Here is a 23935-nt window from a genome sequence, read left to right on the forward strand (position 1 = left end):
TTCAGGGTCTCTCATAAGCGTGTGGTCAGGATGGTGGCCAGGACTGCAGTCATCTGAAAGCTTGGCTGGGGCTCTTCCAGGCCGGCTCACTCACATGTCGGCAGGAGGCCTCAGTTCCTCACTGCGTGGACTCTCCATAGAACTGCTTGAGCATTCCAAGGACATGGCAGCTGGCCTCCCTCAGAGCAAGAAATCCGAGAGCCAGAGCATGGGGAAAGCTGCAACATGTTTACGTGCCGGCCTCAGCTGTTGCACACCATCATTCCTGCCACATGCTGTGCATTTAAAGCAAGTCACTGAGACCAGTCCACACTCAGGGGGACGGGAATTGAGCTCCACCTGTTGAAGGGAGAACAGCCAATGATGTATGAACGTACTTTAAAACCACCACATTACTGTACTATTGGGCATTTATTTTTATAACACCATGTTTATTTTTGAAATCCGGGGTAGCCCTGAGGTTCTCACATGAAGAGTGAATGTTTCAGACTCGTTGTTTTTACTGTAGGGTGGATGACTGTGGAAGGGGGCCAACATATGTGGGTGTGAGGACCAAATAAGGATTTGCTGCAGAAAAGTGTGATGGAGAGAGAAGGGAATCACCCTTGGAGAACCCCACTGCAGGCCAAGCACTGAGGCCCATGCCTCTGACCTCCTGCAGAGGGAGGTCATGGGGAAGACAGAGGGGCAGGTAGGGTTCCAGGGTACACTGTTAGGGTCCACAGCTCACTGGCTTTTTTTTTTTAAATCTTCACCCGAGGACATGCTTAGAAGAAGGGAGAAAGAGAGAGAAACATCGATCGGTTGCCTCCTGGGCATGCCCCAGCCGGGAATCGAACCCACAACCTAGGCACATGCCCTGACTGAGAATTGAACCCGCAGCCTATTGGTGTACGAGACAATACTCCAACCAACTGAGCCACCCAGCCAGGGCCACAGCTCACTGTCTTGAGTGCTATAACCACATTTGCATACACCTGCAATTTTCCTAGTGATTGTAGATCTTTGTACTCTTTCCACTGTCTAAATACAAGGGTGGGCAAAAGTAGGTTTACAGTTGTGAGTACACAAAAGTTTCTTCTTGTGTTATTTATTAATTAATTAGTATTTATTTGTATTATTTGTTTTACTCTTATTATTGTTATTATTTCATATCCACTTATGATTTATCTTTTAGGTAATGATGGCTGGTAATTCAACCTACTTTTGCCTACCCTTGTATCCAGGACCATCATATGGTTCTGTTGTTAGTGCTTTTCAAGATAACAAGGAGAAGGAAATCTTTGCATTTTGAGGCTGAATTTATTTATTTTTAACCAAATTGCCTAAATATAATGACCTGATGGTGCTTCTCTGCAAATATTCCTATTGTGGGAAGCACTGTAGCTTCAAATGGATCCTTCTGAAAGAAAGCCGTGTATCGCTTCCATCTGGGGTATTTTTAGAAATGGTTGTGGGTCACAGCTGACCTATTCTGTGTCCCCTGCAGATGGAGAAGATGAAGAAGGGGCTGCGAACAACCAGTTCTTTTTCCTACGTGAGCCCTGGGTCCCCTCTGAAGAGATGTGATTTTCCCATAGGCCTTTCTAAAAGGTCATCTTCTCCCGTGGCATCCAGGTAAGCATCTTGCCCCTGTAATCACAGTCAGATGATTAAAGCAGCTTGGTGGGGCTCTGTGCAGGGCAGGGTATGACTCCTGCTCCCCCACGAGGCATGGGCGGCCTAAGAGGTGAGCAGGAGGAATGCTGAACCATGACTTCTACTTCCTTCACTCTCTGAGTATCTTCTAGACAAACAACAGGCTCTTAAGAGGTCTTGTTGCCTGGTAAATATGGGACTCTTAGTTATTGAGATGACCCATTCAGCACTTTTTCTTTATTTTTAATTTTTATTATTTTTTTTAATTTCTTTCTTTTTTTTAAACATATCTTTATTGATTTCAAAGAGAGGAAAGGAGGGGGAGAGAGATAGAAACGTCAATGATGAGAGAGTCATTGATCGGCCGCAGCCCACAACCTGGGCATGTGCCCTGACCAGGAATCGAACCCCGATCTCCTGGATCCTAGGTCGACGCTCAACCACTGAGCCACGCCTGGCCAGGCAGCACTTTTTCTTTAGACCCTTCAGTTTCATTCTGCTTTCCTGACATTTTCCTTCTTTCTCCTTCAGCTGCACCTGGAGTGAAGTGATCACACTGTGTTTGGGTCTCTCTTATTAAAAGAGGCAATAATAACTTATTGGCCACCATTAGCAGTATGGTTATTTCTAATGAAGCCCATACATATATATATATATATATATATATATATATTTTTTTTTTTTTTTAAATTAAGAATTGGGTGAATTCACCAATGCAATTGTGTAAATGAAAAACAAATTTATACTGTGTGGCTTTGTCTTAAGTCATTAAAATATTTTATTGATAGTAACTGACAAGAATGACTCAGTAAGTAACCCAATCCAGCAGTAGAATGGAAACATCTTCAGTGGTACTGAGAGAGAAAGAGAAATACGATTTTAATTTGGGAAAATAGGAAACCCTTTATATAGAGAGAATCATATAAAACTTTTTTTTAGTGCATCAGTTTGGCTCAGAGAACATAGGATAAAACACAAATTTAATGAACATTCGGGAATTTCTTAAAATATATCAAGGTGACAGAAGCTTTTATTTCTAATTTGTTACTTTCTAACAGAGACTTTTGCATTATTATTATTTTGCTCAGATATCACTATGGTTTTTATAGACTACTAATTTCTACTATTGCTTTATCCGTCTTCCACAAGGAAAAGCCTCCTATAGTGCATTGCTAAATTAATAGCATCGTGGTTTGTTAATTTTTTAAGTCCATTGCATTCTTTCTGTGCTTGTATTGCCTACCTTTGGTTATGGTATTGCTCTTTTATTGCAAACTCTAAATCCAATAGGTGGGCCGGAAGGTCTCTATTTGCCTTATTTCCCTTCCATTCACATGTCACTACTCTGGTGATAGTTTGGGACATTGGAATTAACAGAGAAAAAGTCCTGCTCACACTGAAGTGTTTCCAGTTTCCCCCCCTTTCTTTCCAGGGTATCGACTCATGGTTACTGCATGGATAGTAGCTGACAAATTTCATCATCATCATTGTAAATTTCACTAAGATGAACAAGGGGTTGTTGCCCTCTCTATAGAGAGAGAATTCAGTTTTTAGAAGCAAGCTCTCAGTAGGCTCTGTGGTATTTCTTTTTATTTTTTTAATTTAATTTGGAGAAAGAGGACAGGAGAGGGATAGAGAGGTAGAAACATTGATGAGAGAGAGACATTGATTAGCTGCCTCCTGTATGCCCTCCACTGGGGATCGAGCCCGTAACCTGGGCATGTGCCTTGACCAGGAACCGAACCAGTGACCTCTTGGTTCATGGATTGACGCTCAACCACAGAGCCATATCTGCTGGGACTTTTTCTTTTTTTTATGCTATAAGGATAGCCTTGTTTTAATAGGGCGAAATGGAAGACAACATAAATATATTGAGAATATATTGGTAAACAAATTATGACATATCCAAACAATGGAGTGCTATACAGCCATAAAAAGTTATGAAGAACAATATGTAATTACATGGAAAGTTGATCAGGGTATTGTGATAAAATGGATATAGAACATGGTTCCATTTTCATCAAGTGCGTATTTTCCATATTGATGATGGATTTTCAGACATAGGATTAATGAATTATTTTTAAGAGATCGATATTACCTGATCACATTGGTGACTATAAATATGTGTAGACAATCAGTGGTTCTTGGGGCAATGAGGTCTTTATTCTCTTCCTCCCTTTTTTGTTTGTCTTTCTATTTTCAAAATTATCTACAAAAATCACATACTACTTTTGTATTATCAAAAAAAGGGAAGGGTATTTTGCTTGTCTAGTTTACAAAAGAAGTTTGAAGCTATGTTAAGGCTGATAGGAACAGGACTTGGCTTAAAGGCAGAATTTTGGCAGATGATGTGCTGAGAACATGTCTTTCCAAGCCCCAGTGGAGGTAAGAATGCACTGCCACTCTAGATGGGACTCTGTCCTGGGTGGGGTCAGCAGTGAGTTGTAACATTCTCTCTTCCTCCCCTTGACCCAGTGGGGATGCCAGGTGCTACAGTAGGTGTCCCCTTCCCAGTCTCTGAATGCTTCTCTGCATTTTAGTTTTCTGTGCTATTTCTTTGAAGTTGAAAATCTTGAAGGTTGTGTTTCAGGAACTATTTTCTTTTCTTTCTTTTTTTTTTAATTGAGTTATAATTGACATATAACATTATATTAGGTTCAGGTGTACAACATAATGATTTGATATTTGTATACATTGCAAAATGGTCACCACAGTAAGTCTAGTTACATCTGTCACCATACTTAATTACAAAATTTTTTTTCTTTTCTTTTTTCTTGTGATGAGAACTTTCAAGATTTACTCTTAGCAACTTTCAAATATTCAGTATAGTGTTATTAACTATAGTCACCGTGCTGTATTTTACATCTCCATAACTTATTTATTTTATAACTGGAAGTTTGTGCCTTTTTACCCCCTTCACCCATTTCACCCACTGCCATCCCCCTTTCCCTCTTGCAGCCACCAGTCTGTTATCTGTATCTGTGAGCTTGTTTTTGTTTTGCTTATTTATTTTTTAAATTCCATTTATAAGTGAAATCATACAGTATTTGTCTTCCCCTGTTTGACTTATTTCACTTAGCGTATTGCCCTCAAGGTCCTTCCATGTTATCACAAATGGCAAGGTTCCATTCATTTTTAGGGCTAAATAGTGTGTATATACCACATCTTCTTTATGGAACTATTTTATATTTTAAATATATCTGTATTGATTTCAGAGAGAGGAAGGGAGAAGGAGAGAGAGCGAGCTAGAGACATCAATGATGAGAGAGTCATTGATCAGCTGCCTCCTGCACGCCCCTAACTGGAGATTGAGCCCGCAACTGGGGCATGTGCCCTGACCGGGAATCAAACCGTTATCTCCTGGATCCTAGATTGATGCTCAACCGCTGAACCATACCCAGCCAGGCGGAACTATTTTATATTTTAAAGGACATATCATCTGAATTTTATAAAAAGCTCTCTCTGACCAAAGAGATATGAACAAAATCCCAGACTTTCTTTATGAAGTTCAATTTAGAGAAATTACTTTTTTCCCCACTCTCTCTAGAATAGTAATGGGTACCTAGTAGGTGCTTCATATATATTGGTGGTGTGAATGAATGTCGTCACTGTGCCAGACACTTCAGAGAATCCCCAAATGAGGAGTACAGTCTCCTGTTGACCCCAAGTAAAGTGGGAGGGACCTGTTGACACAGAGGAGGACAGTCCCAGGTATGGTCCGGAGAGGGAGTTGTCTGCCTTGAACTTTGCATCCCTCAGGATGCAGCTCAGCCATTATCCTCTCTAGAATCAGCCAAAGCTGAATTCATCCCCTTCCCTGTGCTCATGGGGCATCGCGTGCAGACCTCTATCATTCTTTCATCAAATACCTACAGAGCACCTGCTGTGTGTGCAGTATGCTTCTCAGCCTTCGTGGAGCTTACCTGACCATGAACAGCAACTAGAACGTCAGGTGGTGAGAATTTCTGTGAAGGAAAAGATAACCCAGTTGGATGACAGAGTAGTGGAAGGATATAGCTAGATAAGGTGGTCAAGGAAGGTGGTGATATTGGCTCTGAGGAGGTGACATTTCAGCCAAGCCCTGCATGAAATGAGGGGGCAGGCCATATTGATCTGTATGTCACTGCACTGTGTTACCTCCTGCCAAGAGGGTGGGGACTGACTCCATTTATTGTCTCACAGTAGGTGCTCAATTAAGTGTTGGTGGGACAAAAGCCAGAAGGGAAGGAGAGCCTGGAGGGCAGGGGTGGGCTTGGCTGGCTGGAGTGGACAGTGCTAGAACCAGTCCTGCCCTTTGCTGCCTCTTTCCTTCTGGGCCATGCATAGGTTTATTCTCCCACTGGTGAGTCTCTTAACTTTCACTTTTCAGGGCTGCGTATTTCACTTGGGGAATTTTTAAAGTATAAGGGATTCCAGCTTCTGTACTGCACTGCTGGGTATTCCTGCCACTTTAGCAAAGAGAAATGAATGGAATTGCCTGTATTTTCAGAGCCCTAAACATGCCATCTCTAGTGCAGGCAGCATATAGTAACCTCAATCCCAGCTGGCCTTCCTTGTGTGCTGCCAAAACTACCAGAACATCATCTTCTTAAGAGGGACCCTGGGGATAGAAGTTGCTCGGGTCCCTCTACATCAGAATTGCAAGTTGAGATGTCTAAGAAGAAGCAAACATTTCTTGATTTTAAGATGTTCAGAAAGAAAGATAGTGAAAATTAATGGCTGAGCCACACTGGGTATGGACCAGGTCTAAGAAATGTGGGAAGTCAGGTAGACCATGAGTGAACTCTGAAAATCCAACCAGACTGTACAGCAGTGAAAAAGAATGGGTTGCAGTTGCCCACAACCAGCGGTGGATCTCGGGAACATAGTGTCGAGCAGAAAAAGGAAGTTGCGGGAGAATTTGCTTATATTGAGTTCTCAAATGTGCAAAACTACACACTGTCTTTTTAAGAATATAAATGTGGTAAAATGAATTTTAGTAAAAGAAAATGGCAAACATAAAATGCACAGTGATGTTGGCCTCTGAGTGGGGGGCAGGGAGAGCCATCACGGAGGGGCACACAGGAGTTTCTGGCCTAATTACAATGTCTTTCTTTTGAACTCGTGGGTGGATGTGCGGGCATTTGTTATTACTCTTTTTTTTTCCAAGTCTTTTTTTTAATTTTTAATTTTAATTTTTGTTTAAAATATTACAGATGTCCCTTTTTCTCCCCAATGACCTGTCCCACCCCGTCCCACTCCCCTCCCCAGTCCCTCTCCCCACCATCGTCCGTGTCCTTGGGTTGTGCATAGATGCATATAAATTCTTTGGTTACTCTCTCCTCCTCCACCCACCCGCCCTCCTCCATCCCTCTGACATTCGTCAGTCTCATCTGTGCTTCCATGTCATTCAATCTATGCTGTTCATCAGTTTAAAAAGCTCTTTAGATTCCACGTATAAGCGAGATCATGTGATGTTTGTCTTTCTCTGCCTGGCTTATTTCACTCAGCATAATTTTCTCCAGGTCCATCCATACTGTCCCAAAGGGTACGAGATCCTTCTTCTTTACAGCTGCGTAGTATTCCATGATGTAAATGTCCCACAGCTTTTTTTATCCACTCATCTACTGATGGGCACTTGGGCTGTTTCCAGATCTTAGCTGTTGTAAACTGTGCTGCTATGAACATAGGGGTGCATATATTCTTTCTGATTAGTGTTTCGGGATTCTTAGGATACATTCCTAGGAGTGGGATCACTGGGTCAAAAGGCGGCTTCATTTTTAATTTTTTGAGGAACCTCCATACTGTTTTCCATAGTGGTTGCACCAGTCTGCATTCCCACCAGCAGTGCACTAGGTTCCCCTTTCTCCACACCCTCGCCAGCACATGTCGTTTGTTGATTAGTTGATGGAGCCATTCTGACAGGTGTGAGGTGATACCTCATTGTGGTTTTAATTTGCATCTCTCTGATGATTAACGACGTTGAGCATTTTCTCATGTGTCTCTTGGCCATCTGTATACTCTTTATATCTTTTGTATTTTATAAATAGTCTTTTGCATACTTGATATTGAAGAAAGAAAACAAAAAAGAAACGCTTGTTTTTTAAAATGGTGTCACACACAAAATAAATTCCCACTGAAGCGGCGTTTTCGAGCTCTCCTCTGTGCAGACCAAGGGTGTGATCCATAAAGCTCACTGGATGTGACGTGGCTTCAGGCTTAGTCCCTTTGAACTCCCATCCAGAAACCCTGACGTGTTATGTGATGAGTGGCTCTGACAGTGCATTTCCCCTCCCAGATCTTAGATAAACTAAGCCACTGGTGGTGGCTGTGCATATTAATGGCATTGCTCTTTGCAGGATTCACATTTATTTTTATTGTTCACATTGTTGGATACTTGTATGGGTTTTAGAAAACTAGCTTCAGCAGCACTCTCAGATGTGGCTGGGAACATAGCTTTCTTCTTGTAACCTAGAGAGAGGAAATCAAGTGTGGCCATTGGATTGCCCCGGCCTCTATCAGGGCCACCTGTGCTCTCAGTTCTTCAGCATGAAATATTCTCTGATGATTTCAGGTTCCTATAAATATATTCTAAGTCAGTTTGGTCATTATAATGGGGAATATTTCAGTTGTTCATTGCTGCTGTGAGAAACCCCCCCCAAATTTAGTGGTATAAGACAATTTGTTGTTAATTCCCACAGCTCTGTGACTTAGGCTAACTGGAAGGTCTCTCTGTGGGTCTTTTGTTTGGTTGCTCTGTGTGTTGATTTGGGTTCACTGGTCGCTTTTCACTTGGAGTCTTCCATGCAGTTACGGTCCAGGGTTGGCTGGGTTAACCTAGGGCTCGACTGAGCTGGAGGTCCAAGATGGCCCATTCACCTGTCTGGCAGCTGATGCTGGCTTTTGGCTGGAGCTCAGCTGGGGCTCCCAACCAGAATAGAATGCCCACGTGGAGCCTCTCCATAGGACTTAGTCATCTCACAGCATGACAGCTGAGTTCCAAGAGGGAGTGTCCCCAAGAGTGGTTATCTCCCAGGACAGGGAGTGGAAGCTGCTAGGCCAGTTAATGCCCTGAACTGGGACAACATTCCTTCTTTGCTGTATCTTATTGCTCAAAGCAGTCAGGCCAACCCAGATTCAATGGGATGGAGAAATAAACTCAAAAGATCATGTGGGATGGGAGGAGATATCATTGTCCATCTTTGGAAAATACAATCTGCCAAATAATCACTGTCAGAGATGGCTCATATCTGAGATCAGTTTTGTATCAGGAACCTGGCCTAGGTTAATTTCACTTTCTCATGCATTGGAAACAAAACAGATTTTGTTTTTCCATGTGAGGAAAAAAATTAAGACCAGGTTGTCTGAATGGCTCCAAATAAGTACCTCCTAGTTACATCATAGGCTCCTGGAAGGCTCCTGGAGCCAGCCCGTTCCTTTGGAGGTTGAGGACATAGAATTGAGTGATCATTACTGGGTGCCATTCCCATGGGCTTCTCTGGAAGATGCATGGCATGGTCATCCCTGCCCACACGTGAGTGTCTTCAGTGGATCAGGGCTCCCTGTACTGGCAATTTCACTGTTTTTGCCACTACCATTCTCAAATAGGCTTCTGTATTCTTACCTGAAAATTTTCTTGAAAAGGATAATTGAGAATGTTGTTACACCCCCTCTGCACAGTCATACTTATACACTCACCCAGTCCATAGTCCTGTGTTTTTCTCTCTTACTAGAGAGTAATTTGAGTTTAGACCACTTTTTAAAAGCCTTTTTATTATAAAATCATTTCAGTCCTACAAAAGACTTGAAAGACTAGAACAAAGAACTCCTGTATAATATTCATCCTGTTGACATTTAGCCACACTTGCTTCATCATTCCCATCCCCCTACCCACTCTCATTCACTTTGCATACACACACACACACACAGATTTCCCCCAGTACCATTTGTGAGTAACTTAAAGACGTCATGACCCTTTACCTCTAAGAATAAAAATAAACATTCTTTTGTATAATAACCACAGTGCAATTGTGAAAGTCAAAAGATTTAACTTTGATATAATACTGTTACTTAATTTATGCCTATGTTCCACTTTTGCCAGTTGTCTCAATGAGGTCTTTATAGCATTTTTTTCCTGCTTCAGGACCCACCCCAGACTCTCATGCTGCATTGAGTTGTCTTGTCTCCTTTAACTTGGAACAGTTCTTCAGCCTTTCTTCTTCAGGCCAATTATTTTGGAGGACTTTTTCTGTTGGGTTGGCCTGCTGCTTCCGCATGATTGTGCCTTTGGGGCAGGAATCCCACTGGAGGGATGTGGGCTCCTTCTCAGTGCATCATATCAGGAGGCCTGAATATCAGGTTGTTATATTACTGATGATGGTATCTTTGATCGCTAAGGTGGTATCCACAGGTTTCTCTGGTATAAATTGTTCTTTTCCTTTCTGGGAAGGAATAAAATGTGACCATAAACATAGACTTTAAAGACTGTTGACCAACTTGTGCTGACAAGGCCACAGACCCCTCTCATCCTGTGGGTGGGCGGTGTTCACTGTGTCTGGAGTAAAGTGGCTTTGGAGAAAATAGAACTGGATTCCAAGCTGTGGAGGAAAAAAGTCCTTTGGGGTTCTGCTTTGCAGTAAACTCATGTTCAGAAGTGTGACAACCCTCTCCCGAGAGTTATTCTTGCTGCTCCACTTACAGAGGTGTTTGTTAATGTTTCCTACACTCAGAAACCTTAAGAAGTTATATAATCCTGCCTTGCGCACCAGCAAGGCCTATCTCTACCACCCCAACAAAACTTGTGAATCCCCTTTGTTAGATTTTTAATCACTGGATGTACTGAACTTTTAAAAACTAAAGTGGAAGAGCTATTAAAAAGCAAGATGAAGAATCAGTGACTTGGATGCTAGCCTTGGTTCTCTCATCTGTTGACATCTCTTGGGAAAGATCATTTAAGCGTTTGGGACTTAGGTTTTCCTATCTAAAATATGGCTAATAGTAATTTCCTATCTGCTCACTGGGTTCTCATGGCAATCAAATAGACCCTTATTAAATAAACAAGAAAGTACTTAAGAATAAAACTCTATGAAAGCACAGTGAGTTCCTCTGATTAATCTGTGTTTAATTTCATCAGCGAAGATACTTATTTTGAGGAAATTGGTGGGGGGGATGACTTTGCCACACTTCGTGTTAGCAGAGCTGACCAGAGAGCCTTGGGGCCTGTCAGACCCTCATCCTCTGGTTCAAGATACCTGAGCTCAGCGCTCTCCCAGGTGCCTGGCAGGGGGCTAAATCCTGTAAGGAAGTGATGAGGCAGGATGAGCAGGAAACTAAAGACGTGGAGATAAAATAGGGAACTTCTAAGGTTTTCTTCTGTGTTTTGGTCACTTGCTGTTAAAAAAAATCTATGAGTTGCCTATTCTCTAATTTGAAGGCTGTGTGTGTGTGTCTTCTAATTTTTTTGTTTATTGGGCAGGAACTAGGAAAGGGGATTATAAACAGACTTCTTTTATTGCCATTTAATCATTTTTTATTTTTCAATTATAGTTGACACACAATATTATATTAGCTTCAGGTGTCACCCCAGTGATTAGACATTATATGACTTACTAAGCGATCATCCCAATAAATCTAGTACCCATCTAACACCATACATAGTTGTTAGAATATTATTGACTATATTCCTTATGCTGTACTTTGTAACCTCATGACTATTCTGTAACAACCAATTTGTACTTCTTAATCCCTTCACCTTTTTCACCTATCTCCCCAACCCCCCTCCCATCTGGCAATCGTTGTAATGTTCTCTGTATCTATGAATCTTTTTCTCTTTTGCTTGTTAGTTTATTTTGTTTTTTAGATTCAGTTTTTGATAAGTATTTATTGCCATTTTATTGTTCATATTTTTTCTTTTTTTCCTTTTTTAAAAATACGTTTTTATTGATTTCGTTGAGAAGAAGGGGAGGAGAGAGAAACATCGATGTGAGAGAGAAATATCTATCAGCTGCCTCCTGCACATGCCCCGACCAGAGATCCAACCCACAACCTGAGTATGTGCCCTGACCGGGAATTGAGCCTGCCACTTCTTGGTGTACAGGATGGTGCTCACACCAACTGAGTCACACTCACCAGTTTTGTTTTTTATCACTTTGAATATTTCTTGCCATTCCCTTCTGGCCTGCAAAGTTTGTGTTGAGAAATCAGCTGCCAGTCTTATGGATGCTCCCTTGTACGTAACCAACTGCTTTTCTCATGCTGCTTTTAAGATTCTCTCTTTGTCTTTAACTTTTTGCATTTTAATTATGATGCTTCTTGGTGTGGGCCTCTTTGGGTTCATCTTGTTGAGGACCCTCTGCACTTCCTGAACTTGTATGTCTATTTCCTTCACCAGGTTAAGGAAGTTTCTATCATTATTTTTTCAAATAGATTTTCAATTTCTTGCTCTTTTCCTTCCCCGTGATACAAATGTTGGTATGCTTAAAGTTGTCCCAGAGACTCCTTACACTATCTTCATGTTTTTGGATTCCTTTTTCTTTTTGCTGTTCTGATTGGGTGTTTTTTGCTTCCTTATATTCCAAATCACTGATTTGATTCTCAACTTCTAATCTGTTGATTCCCTGTAAATTCTTCATTTCAGTTAGTGTAGCCTTAATTTCTGACTGGTCCTTTTTGGTGGTTTCTATGTCCTTTTTCATGCTGTTGAAGTTCTCATTAAGGATGCTTTTGCATCCTTATAGCCGTTGTTTTGAACTCTGTATCAGGTAGTTTGCTTGCCCCCATTTAATTTAGTTCTTTTGCTGGTGATTTGTCTTGTTCTTTCATTTGGGACCTGTTTCTTTGCCTCTGCGTTTTGACTGTTTCCCTAAGTTTGTTTCTATGTATTAGATAGAGCTGCTGTGTCTTCTGGACTTGGTAGGTAGAGTAGTCTTATGTAGTAGGTGTCCTGTAGGGCCCAGTGGCACAGCCTCCCCAGTCACCTGAGCTGGGTACTTCAGGCGTGGTCCCTGTGTGGGCTGTGTGCACTGTCCTGTTGTAGTTGAGCCTTGATTGCTGTTGGTATCACTGGGAGTGATAAACAGACTTCTTAATATATTGAGCTTTATCCCAAATAATCCACCTTTACTTCTCAGGTAGAAATTATTTTTAGATGTGTTCTCATGGATAATTGGCTCAGTTTTATTTAGAATAATAGTCTATGGTGTGAACAGAATGTACGTGTGACTGTTCTATTAAAGCAAGATGAAGCAAGGTAGCTTGGGGGTGAGCTGGCCTGAGCTGTCAGAACCTTTCCCATCCAGGCCAGTCTGGCCTTTCGTCCCTGGGATTGTGATTCTGCCCCACATTGCCATTTACAGGCTCCATGCACACTGAGGGTGTGACTTCATCACACTCCCTTCCCTTGTGATTGTGAGCCATTTAAACCAGACTCTGGGATTGTGTTGAGATCCAGATGCTGAGGCTGGACTGTTGAATGGATTGGGCCTGCTGCCAGTTCAGGCCTCTTACCCACTCCCTCCAGTCGAGCCATAGGGCCCCTCATGATGGGGGTGGCATCTGTAGAAGGGCTCCTCATCTATCTACCCATTCATGGGCAGAGGTGCCAGCGCATTGCAGGCCCCCGGGGTGGAGCCTGCCTGCTCAGGTGCCGCTTAGAGAAGCCCAGAGTGCAGCTCACTGTAGGCGGGCCCAGTGAGAGAGTGCTTGAAGCTACCCGGCACCTTTGCTGAGTTTCACTGATGAGAGAAGAAGAGGAGGAATGCAAGGAAGAAGCGCAGAAGGCTTTTGTCAGCCTTTCTAATATGAGCAATTCCGATTCATGTGTCAAGGTAGGAATGCTTATGGAGCGGAAGCTGTGTCCATCTGTATCACCTACTATAAAATAGCACTCCTTCCATTGCCTCTCTCCTGAAATCCCAAATCCAGGCTAATTCTTTGCCATTCCCTGGCCATGCCCTGTGGTTAGAGTGAAGCCACACCCAGCATGCACATGATATTCCAGGGAGTGGGTGACTCTGGTGACTAATTTTTATCATCACAAGACATCAGACCGGGTCCCTCGGGACACCCTCCTTGCGGTTAGCTCATTATGGCACTGGACAGCAGCGTGTAAAGGGGGCATTGCTGAGCAAAAGATTGTCTGCCATATGTTTGTACAGCTGATATAAACCTAAACACAGGGTTTTGCAGCTGATTGGAAACTGCTCAGTGGAGCACCGTCATCGTGAGATGGCAGAGTTATATTCTCCCCCCACACAGTTCCTCCTGGTTTTGCAAAAGTTTGTTGTTGTTCGTGAGGAGAATTCAGATTTGTATTTTATCATATATTTAATCAACACAGGTAGCCATTGAGTGCTTACCCTGTGCCAGTTCTAAAATGAACATGTGAGGGTCTTGATAACCCCAAACTCAGGCTTAGCCACCATTGCAACATGGAATATGGCAGTGTTGTGAAAAGAGGAGTCAGGGAGACATGGGCTCAGACTGCAGCTCCACGGCCTCCTTGACCTTGCTCAGCCTGGTTTCCTCACCTGTAAAGTGACCCTAATAATAGTACCTGTGCCATATTGTGTTTTGACAACTAAAAGACACATGTGTATATGTATACACTTAGTGGCACAGTGGCTGGTGTGTAGACAGCACTCAGAAGCATGGAGCCAGTGTTGGTCCATGGGTATTAATGGAAGTCTGAGCTCCAGGTTATTCAGGGGAAGACTGGGTATGATTCTGTCAGAACACACAAAGCACTAGTAATTACCTCTCAGGCTTAGGAATCCCATAGGTGTGCCTCGAGGTCACTGTGGTGTGGGACTTAGGATACTGCACCTTCAACCACAGCAGCTCTACTTTTATCTGCTTTACATAGATAGAAGGTGTGTGGGGGTGGCTGTATGCATGTCTCCCTTCAGTGCTTCTCAGCCCAGGGCGATCTTGCCTCTGAGGGGACATTTGACAATGTCTGGAGGCATTTCTGGTTGTCACAACCGGGGGTTGCGGGTGGAGATTGCTACTGATATTTAATGGGTTGAGGCCAGGAATGCTACTGAACACCCTACAGTGCATAGGACAGTGCCCACAACAAAGAATGACCCAACCCCAAACATCAGTAATGGCAGGGTTGGAGAAACCCTTGTGCATTTGCATATGTATTTGGAGGGGACAGGAGGATTCTGTTACGACTTATTTGGTTAAAAGTCTAGGAACAAAAATAGGAAACCAGGGTTATAGTGCATCTGGAAAGAAACACCTGGTTGCTGAGAGGTCCCTTAGGAATGGTGGGCCTTAGTCAGCTGAGCCCAAGGATGAAAGGAGAACAGTCTGCAGAGGGGAGCCCTCGTCCACATGGATGACATGTTACAGGGAGGTCAGTGTAGCCAATATGAAGCAGTTCTTTCTGAGGTTAGAGCTGCCCAGCTGAGGAGCAGACCATTGGAGAGGGGTAGACAGCCCACTATGGATGTGGGATCTGAACTGATTCTATATCAGTAAAATGGTTGATGCTGAAAAACTGAATTTTAAAAATTCAAATTATGTTCAAGTCATACTCATTGGGTTGAGTGATCACATTACTATGTGGTCCTCAGCCTGGCATTGACTGAGAGAAGGGCACCTGAAGCTGGCCTTTCAGTGTGAGAGCATCATTGGAAAACTGACCTGCATGTTACCCAATCCACATATCACCTGAGGATTATTTTCCAGCTCAAGACCAAATTTAATATTGGTCTAATATTCATTTTCCTTATCATCAGGATTCGATTAGGTAACGTAAAGCCTCTGGTGAGAAATGGACCTTTAATATTCAGCTGAGTTGTTTTTTTTTATTGCTGTTTTTATAGATCAAAAACAGTTGAATATTAGCAATTTCATCTTTAAACCTGCTATAGGATTGAGTGACAGTTTGTAATTTACGAGCAGATTACTTTATGTTCTTCCTAAAGGAACTCCGTATAAATGCCACATCCCTATGCGAACTTCTGGGTAAACTCAGAGTCTAAAGCTAGGCTGTTACCATCGTCATCAACATCCAGCGCTCACCAGGAGCCAGGGCTAGGCCAGCATGCCTATGATGGACCTTCGTCCACTGGACATAAGACAAGCTCCTGCATTTTTTTTTTTTTTTTAATCCTCACCAGAGGATATGTTTTTTGTTGTTGTTGTTGTTTTATTTTAAAGAGGGAGGAAGGGGGGCCAGGGAGAGAGGGAGGGAAACATTGATGTGAGAGAGAAACATTGTTCAGTTGCCTCCCGTATGTTCCCCAACCAGGAATTGAACCCGCAACCTTTTGGTGTACAGGAAGACTCTCCAACTGACTGAGCCAACCTGCCAAGGCACAAGCTCCTGTATTTTAACAAAGCAGTGTTTCCCTGGGTGGAAACGGGCTTGTCCTTAGCTTTTGCATCTTCCTAGTAGCAAGAGAGATCCTTTTAAACCTGAAGACCTTCCAAAAAGACATCCCCTCTCCCCATCTCTTGACTGACTTTGTTCCTCAGCATCTAAAAAGGAACCAGATGTCAGTTAAATCTCGGTAAAGGTGCAGATTTTTTTTTTTTAAATGGAACCAGGAACCTTGAAGGCATTATGCTGAGCGAAATAAGCCAGATACAAAAGGATCAATCCTGTATTATTCCATTTTCTGTGAGGTACCTGGAATAGTCAAATTCCCAGAGACAGAAAGCGGAAGGGAAGAGGTGGCCAGCGGCTAGGGAGGGAAGAATGGGAGTTAGTGTTTAATGGGAACAGGGTTTTATGTGTGGATGATGTCGTGATGGTTTGCGTCACAGTGGGAATGTGCTTAATGCCACTGAACTGTACAAGTACAAATGGTAAGGTGGTAACTTCTATATTTCATGTATTTTGCTACAATAAAAAAGGAGCCCACTTGTCTATTGCCATATCCTAAAGCCACATCCAGCTCTGGTATCCACCTAAAAGGGGGTGGTGGGAAAATGCCTAACACTCCGTCTTTACATTGTCATCAAAGTTAAGTGACATTAGGACATGGTATCACCAACTTGGCTTCCAAAAGTATTGTCCCTTTGCCCTGGGACATCTTATAGATAACATGTGCTCCTATTAGGGTGACAGTGCCCCAGGGACTTTTGAGCTTGTGCTAAGCCTTACATTTGTTCTTAAAGGGATGAAATTGTTTGACTTTTTGGAACCAGGTGTCTCAGGAACAGAGAGTTCTGTGGTCAGGCATAGTAAGTATCTTCTGGCATGTTTTTGGTTTTTCAGGGCCACTGGGAAAGGGTCTCCACAGTCTCCAAAGAATGTGAAGATGCCCTACCCAGAGTCCTTCGTGAAGTACCGCTTGGCTGCCTTCTCCAGCCAGGAAACACCCAAGAAGAAAGCAGAGAAAGAGAAGAGCAACAAGGAAAAAGAAGGGGCGCTGGCTCAGTGGCCAGCCAGCCCACTTGGGGATGAAGCCCCAGAAAAGCATGTGGTGGACAAGCATGTCACGGAGAAGTATGTGGCCACAGGCGGGAAGGCCGAGAGCGGTGCAGGTAGGCCCTCCTTGCCAACACCACCCCAGCCTTGGCTTTCCCGGCCAGTTTGCCTTCTGACCCAGTCCACGATCCATGTGGGAGTCTCGTGTTTGGGGAAGAAAGGGGGGAGGGAATTTTCCTTTAAATAGCTGCACATTGCCCCTCAGTCTCCTGAGAGTCCCCTGCTGCATCGGGCCAGCATCAGCATTTCCCACAGAACAACTCTTCTTTTAGTCCTATAAGCTGCTGTGATGGATGCAGCGAGTTTACCCAGATGGGCACAGCAATGGTGGCTGCTGTGGGACTTGGTGGTGACCCTGTCTCCTCCTCACCTTTCCACTGGCCTCCACTGTGAAATGCATTTGAGCCACAGCCGCCCATTGCAGTGACTCTGCTCAGTGGCTACTTGTGCCAGTCCTGTAGTATTTCCCATCCCCCACCGGATAGGGTCTTCTGTTTCCAAGTGGCAGCTGCCACGTGATTGTGCTCACTAGTTTATTCCCCTTGATCTTTTTTTCTGGTGCAGCCTCAGGGAAGCCCGTAGCAGGCACCACCAATGCAGGAGAGGCTGCGAAGATCCTGGCCGAAAAGAGACGCCAGGCCCGGCTGCAGAAGGAGCAGGAGAGGCTGGAGAAGATTGAGCAAGACAGGTATGGGGATGCTCGGAGTTTTGCCGCGATCTCACACAAAAGGCTGTGGTGGAAAGAGCAACTTGCCTTTCTTTCTAAAGTTTTGGAATTGATAAAGCCTTGGCGGAAGTATAGGTGTGCCTGGCCCGTGTCCAGAAGACTGCGCCTTTTATTAGATGTCATTAATGGCAGTGGAACTTTGGTCTTTTCAGACGACCTGGAAACACATAGCTACTGGATCTAAATGTTACCAGCGCTTCCCATTCTCCTCTTGGACTCTAGGACCAGCCAGGCCTTATAGAGTGACCAAAGGAGTTTGAGCTTTAGTTATAGAATGACGTTCTCCCTGAACAGACAGGAGGTTCTAAATATAAGGGTTTTGATTCTACTTCCTGAATCATGTTTTCCCCCAAATTATCCTAACTTGCACCCCCAAGTGAGAGAGAGGCGGGTTGGGCAGAGGCCCCTGGGTGAGGTGGAAGCCGACGTGATAGTCCACGAGATACGAGGTATGGGGACTCCCATCCTGGAGCATAACATAAGACTAGACTGGTCCCTAAACTTTGGAGGGTACCCAGACCATCCCAGACATGCAGGGAAAACCCACAGGTACAGGCCCTGTCCTGCCTCAACAGCTCACTGAAGTTTGAGAACCACTGTGTTGCATTGTTCATACCGGACACTTGGTCAAAATATAGACAGACAGCCTGGCTTTTCTGATCTTTGTATTCAGAGAGGAATGCATGTGGAAGAGCAAGGTAGATTTTATCTCTAAATTGATAAAGGAAGCTTTTAGGATAATCAGAGTGCAATTCAACACTATTTAGAGAATTAACATGACAGGAAGCGGCTCTGCAAGACCGGCACTGAGTTGAGAATAATAAATAATAGAGTAGTATTCTCCATCCTGAAGTGACCTTGACAAGTCATTTGTGGTCTCTGATTACAGGTTTGCTGATTTATTTTTTGAAGGTGGTGGTGGTGGTGGGGGGTAGGTCTGGCTGGTACCTTCTTCAAATTCCAGACTTCTCTGATGATTTTCCCACGTGCGGCTGCAGACCTCTTTATTGAGTGGTGTGCTTGGGCTGGTTTGGGTGGGCCATAGGGTTTGTGAGGGGAGGTCACAGGAGATGAAGATGAACCACGGGACCTCAAATGACAGCCTTGGTAATTGCAGGCCCTGAGCAGGTGAGTAACACTATTGTAGCTGTGTGCTGAGGAAGGCGAAGGTCTTTACCTTCCAGCGACTACCCTTGCTCGCATTTTCCTCACAGCTCAGCTCCTGAAAGAATTGATTGTATTCCCTGTCTCTTTCCTCAGCTCACATTCAGTCCCATAGCTCACACTCACTGTTCCTCCAAACTGCCAGACGCCTAAGCTATTTCTTTGTTGGCTCGCACCCTGTCCAACCTGCGCTGACTTCTTTGGCCTCTCCATCTCGGTCTCCCTCTGTCCACCTCTCCTCCCCTCACGTGTTGCCTGGGCTCCCAGCCCTCAGTCCTTGGCCAACTCCACCTGACAAGTCCTCCTGCTTTGCCAGTGTCCCTGTCACGCTGCCAGTTTTTCCAGCTTCAAAAGATTTGGGGCTCACATTTCACGCCATGGTTTCATGGTAGCCATCTGATGTTAAACCAGCTCTGCTTTCATGTCCTTTTCTCCTCTCATTTTCCCTTTTTATCTGTTTCGGAAGCTAATTCCTTCTTATTTTGTGAACCCTCAATACTTTCTGGTACAAGAGAGGCACTAAGTGACACATGCATACTGGCAACTCCTGAACCTGTGCCTATGGCCTGGTCTCTGAGAAGGGCTGTGCTGTCCACTGCTATAGCGTCTAGTTCCATATGGCGACCTGAATGTGAATGTACTACAATAAAGTCAACTTCAGTTCCTTATCTGGACTAGTGACATTTCAAATGCACAGCAGCTACATGGCTAGTAGCTACTGTGGACAGCACAAATCTCTAGAACATTTCCCTAATTGTAGAAAGTTCTATTGCAGAGCACTTAGAGGCTATATTTCCTCATTTGAGTGTGTACCACATGTACCTCAAACCAAGCATTTCCCAAGCAGGCTTTGTTATCTTTTGCCCAAATTTCCTTTTTCTTTACAAGCTCTGTGCCGCCATCTCCCCAGGCACCCAAATCAGAAGTCTCAGTCAGCTCTCAACTCTTCCCTCACCTTCCTCCTCGGTGTCCCATCAGTTCCCAGGTCCATCCGTGCTGCCCCTTTAGCATCTCTCTCCTCTCCCTTCTCCTCCAGCCCATCCTCTCCTCTGAGCTCCAACTCCTGTTGTCTGTCACCTGAACTGTGTCTGTGGCATCCCAGCTGAGCTCCCTGCTCTAGGTCTCCTAGAGCTTGTCCATTGTTCACACTGTGTCCCTAGTGACTATTCACACATAAGTGTCATTGTCACGCTCCTGTTCTTTAACAAGCCAGTGACTCCCTGCCCACAGGATCCATCCAAACCCATCAAAAGGCCTTCAGGGCCAGACATGACCTGGCCACCACCTGCACCTCCACTTCCAGCATTCTGGACACCTGCATGACAGGCCCCCACCATGCAATTCCATACCTCTGCTTTCCCTCTGCTGCACATGGACTCATGCTCCTTGACAGACACACCTTTTCTCCAGACTGTGGTCAAGTCTAGCTCCCTCTGCAGCCTTTCTGGCCCTGCACCTAAAAGAGAACTGACACCTCCCCCCCTTCCTCTTTCCTGAGCCCAGCTCTTTGGCAACTGACACAGCGTCATCTGCTCACTGGCCCGCTGTCCCCTAGTAAGCGCCTTAAAAGGTTGACATACAGTCCTTGGATCACTGGCGCTCGTGCTCAATACATGTAAAAGGAAGGCAGAGAAGGAGGAAGAGACCCAACTAAGACACCATTGCAGTTGTAGGCTAAGAGAAGGCAGGGGCTAACACTGCATGAAAGTAGTTCTGGAAAAGGGAGGGCAAGTTCATATCAGGTGGCCTAGCTCCGGTCTGAGGACTTGTACGACCCAACAGAACAGGCCGATTCAAAGTTGATGGTGAGGTTTGAGTGTAAGGACTTAGGAGAATGGTGTACCCAATAACCGATAAAGGAAGAGCAGAAGGAATTAGTTTTAGAGGGTAAAAACTATCCAGCTGATTTTAGACAAACTAAGTTGAAAGTGCCTGCAAAATGTTCAGGTGATTGGAAATGGAGTTGACGCCTGGGGCCTAAATAAAAACGAGAGTAATACGCTTGACACAAAACCAGTTTTCCTCTCTCTTGCCAGAATGTGAAGCTTTGCATAGCACCACGTGGGAGGTGAGCAAGTACCAGACAACCTGGGGCTGGAACACAGCGGATATCACTTGGAATAAGATCACCCCACGTCTGTTTTGTTATTAGAGGCAATAGTTGAAGCCACAGACATGCAGTTGCCAAGTACAAGAATAAGACAAAAAATAAAGGTCCTTGAGCCAAACCGTGGAAAGCTGATTATTGTCACAAACTGGTGAGGGAAACGCCATCAGGGATGAGACTACTCAGAACAGAAGGGCTGACAGTCCAGGTACCTGGGGCCCAGGAAGAAGAGCAAAGGCTGACCCAGTGCCCACTACAGTGACGTCAGGGCTCTCTTGGAAGCACAAAGAGTAGGGCGTAGCCTCTGGACTTGTGGGTGGCCCAAGATGTAAATCAGGACTCTCTGAGTTGCCTGGAGCCCAGGTCCACCCTGGGGAAGGCACTGGCAGAAGCCAGCAAGCCAGAGATCTTACTGGGATTCCAAAATGGGGCCCAGTAAGTCACATTAAGAAACTAAAAAAGCTGCTAGGTGCTCACGCAGCAAGACATTTTAAGTTAGACAGCCCCCATGAGCAAGGTCACAATGTCCACGCCAGAGGTCCTCCTGCCTCTCAGACCTTGCGCCTCACTGGCTGAGCCTTCAGGTAGTTGGCTTTTGGGGTGAGAGATGGGGCAGATGGGGCCCATCCAATGTGGGGTGGTGAGTGTGGTGGCAGCCGAGGCAGGAGGGGAGAGCCTCATGGCACAGGGTTGAGGAGGAGTCCTCACAGGAGAGACATTTAATGCTATCTGTACCTGCAGGGTAGGTTGAGGAAAGGCTGTTGGTCTTGACATTTAGGAGGTGAACCGAGATTTTGGAGGGAAATTGTGGAGACTGAAGTCGGCGTGTTAGAGGTGAGAGGACAGAGGTTCTGAACTGTCGGCTGGATGTTAAGAGGCCATGAGTAGAAGGCAGGGGAGAGTTGTTTGGGACGCCTGAGACCTGAGTGTTTTTCCAGGTTATGGGAAAGTATGTGCAGAGGGTGAAATGATGGAAGGAAGACATGGGATAGTGGTAGGAACACGGTGTGGGAGAGTGTGAAATTAATAGCAGGAGTGGTGGCATTTACAATCTTTTGCCTCTAAGCAGAGGAAGAAAGGGGACATTTCTGAGCAGCAGCGTGATAGAAAAGATTAGGAAGCTCAGATCAGGTGGCCCAGGCTTCTCTGCAAAGTGGTTGTGATGCCATTAACAAAGAAGAATGCTGAAGACTGGGAAGAGGTAGAGGTTCAGACTGTCTCCACAGAGATCGGGGGCAGGGATAGGGCCAGAAGGCTGGAGTGGTAGCTGAGGCCCCAGGACAGGTGGCCGGTTAGCCTTGTTTGGGCCTTGCTCTAACCAGTGTTGGCAGCCCAGAAGGGCACAGGGGGTCCTGGGGCCACTCGAGCGTGGATGGGCAGCAGAGTGGGCTCCATGCTATCCCAGCAGTGCTCAGGAGGGGATGGAGGCCTGGGGCACAGAGGAGAGGGAGCAGACACAGTGACTGCACAGTGCTACCCAAGGCAGGTCAGGAGAGAAGGCGGTGAAGGGCAGGGTGAGAGCAGATCACAGAGGGTGAAGTTTAGGATGTTAAAGGTTAAACTTTTTCAAATGAAACCTTTTAAGCACATAAGGAAGAGAGAATAGTGAAAGCCACATACTTGTCCGCAGACTGAGCAATTCAAGGTTGAGCACAGGTCAGAGATGCGATATAAATATGAAAAGGTGGGACAGGAGGCAGCGAAGTGCTGGAGGTTGCAAGTTATCCAGCAAAGACCCTCGCCAGTGGCTGGTGATGGGGATAAGGGTGCAGATGCTGAAGGATTACCACAGGTTCCTGGTACTTTCTGCCTGGTGAGGAAGGGGGTGGGTTTGGGGTAGGTGACAGGAACAAGGACAGAGAGGGTGCCAGAGCCATACATAGGTCTAGTGAACGCTGGAGGGAATGGAGTAATGACAAGGGCAATGGGGTGTGGGTGGCCTGCAGGAGAGGGGTGGTGGGGAAATTACCAAAAATCCATGTTCTGCCTGGTTCCTTAAGCAGGAAGAGAAAGGATGTTCATCCTTGTAGAGGATACTGAGGGGCTCAGTGTCACACAGGCAATGCCAGTCCTGGGGGAAGCAGAGTGTGGTTAATGGAGGGAATTTGATCTGTAATAGGAGGGACAGGCAGGGGCTAGTGGGCTTAGGAGGAGGAATTTCTGTTGTTGGTGATTATGGAGACTTAGGGGTCAAAAAGATAGGTTATGTTCTGCGTGTGTGCATTGGGCACCTCTGAAGTCCTCATGGTAAAATGGGAGGAACACAGTGGCTTTTCAGATCCTAAAGATAAAGAGAAAGGTGAAGCAACATGGGCATTTTTTCACACACAACAGATTCTTTGTGTATTAACTTGTCTAGGACAACCACAACCGGCTCCTTAGAAGAGATGAGAACTGAGATGAGAACGGTGCTCTGTTTAACCTCTGGATAAATCGTGTTCTCCACACGTCCATTTGCGATTATCCTGTGTTGGGTCTACTTAGTCTGTTACTGAGGAATCTAAGAACTGGAGAGTTTTTTTCTGATTAGGCCCCTTAATGCTCTTCTCCAGAGATTTCCAGAATATCTGTTAATAATTTCGGTTGTTGCAGCAATGCTTTTGGGCAGTGCAACCTGTGCTAATACAGAATATGTTTCTCACACACTGTCACAGTCGTAGGCTAAATAATGTCTTTAAGTATCTCCTCATGTATATATATCTATCTATATCTATATATCTATATCTATATATATATATATATATATCTCTTTATTGAGGAAGGGAGAGGGAGAAAGAGAGGTAGAAACATCAATGATGAGAGAGTCATTGATCGGCTGCCTCCTGTATACCCCTGGCAGGAGTGAGCCTGCAACCCAGGCACATGCCCTGACCAG

At 44.8% G+C, this 23935-nt stretch overlaps 1 protein-coding gene across 1 annotated transcript in view; it reads left to right on the forward strand.

Moving 5' to 3' along the window:
- Positions 1 to 23935, forward strand: part of MAP7D2 (MAP7 domain containing 2) — a 93267-nt gene that overhangs the window by 57762 nt on the left and 11570 nt on the right. The window contains exons 9-11 of the mRNA XM_087829371.1: positions 1490 to 1617; positions 16850 to 17118; positions 17627 to 17750. Coding sequence (XP_087685497.1) covers positions 1490 to 1617; positions 16850 to 17118; positions 17627 to 17750 — 521 coding nt within the window. The remainder of the gene's footprint in view (positions 1 to 1489; positions 1618 to 16849; positions 17119 to 17626; positions 17751 to 23935) is intronic.

Source organism: Miniopterus natalensis, chromosome X (genome assembly GCF_054644295.1).
Source record: "Miniopterus natalensis isolate mMinNat1 chromosome X, mMinNat1.hap1, whole genome shotgun sequence".
In the NCBI taxonomy this organism is placed as follows: Eukaryota; Metazoa; Chordata; class Mammalia; order Chiroptera; family Miniopteridae; genus Miniopterus; species Miniopterus natalensis.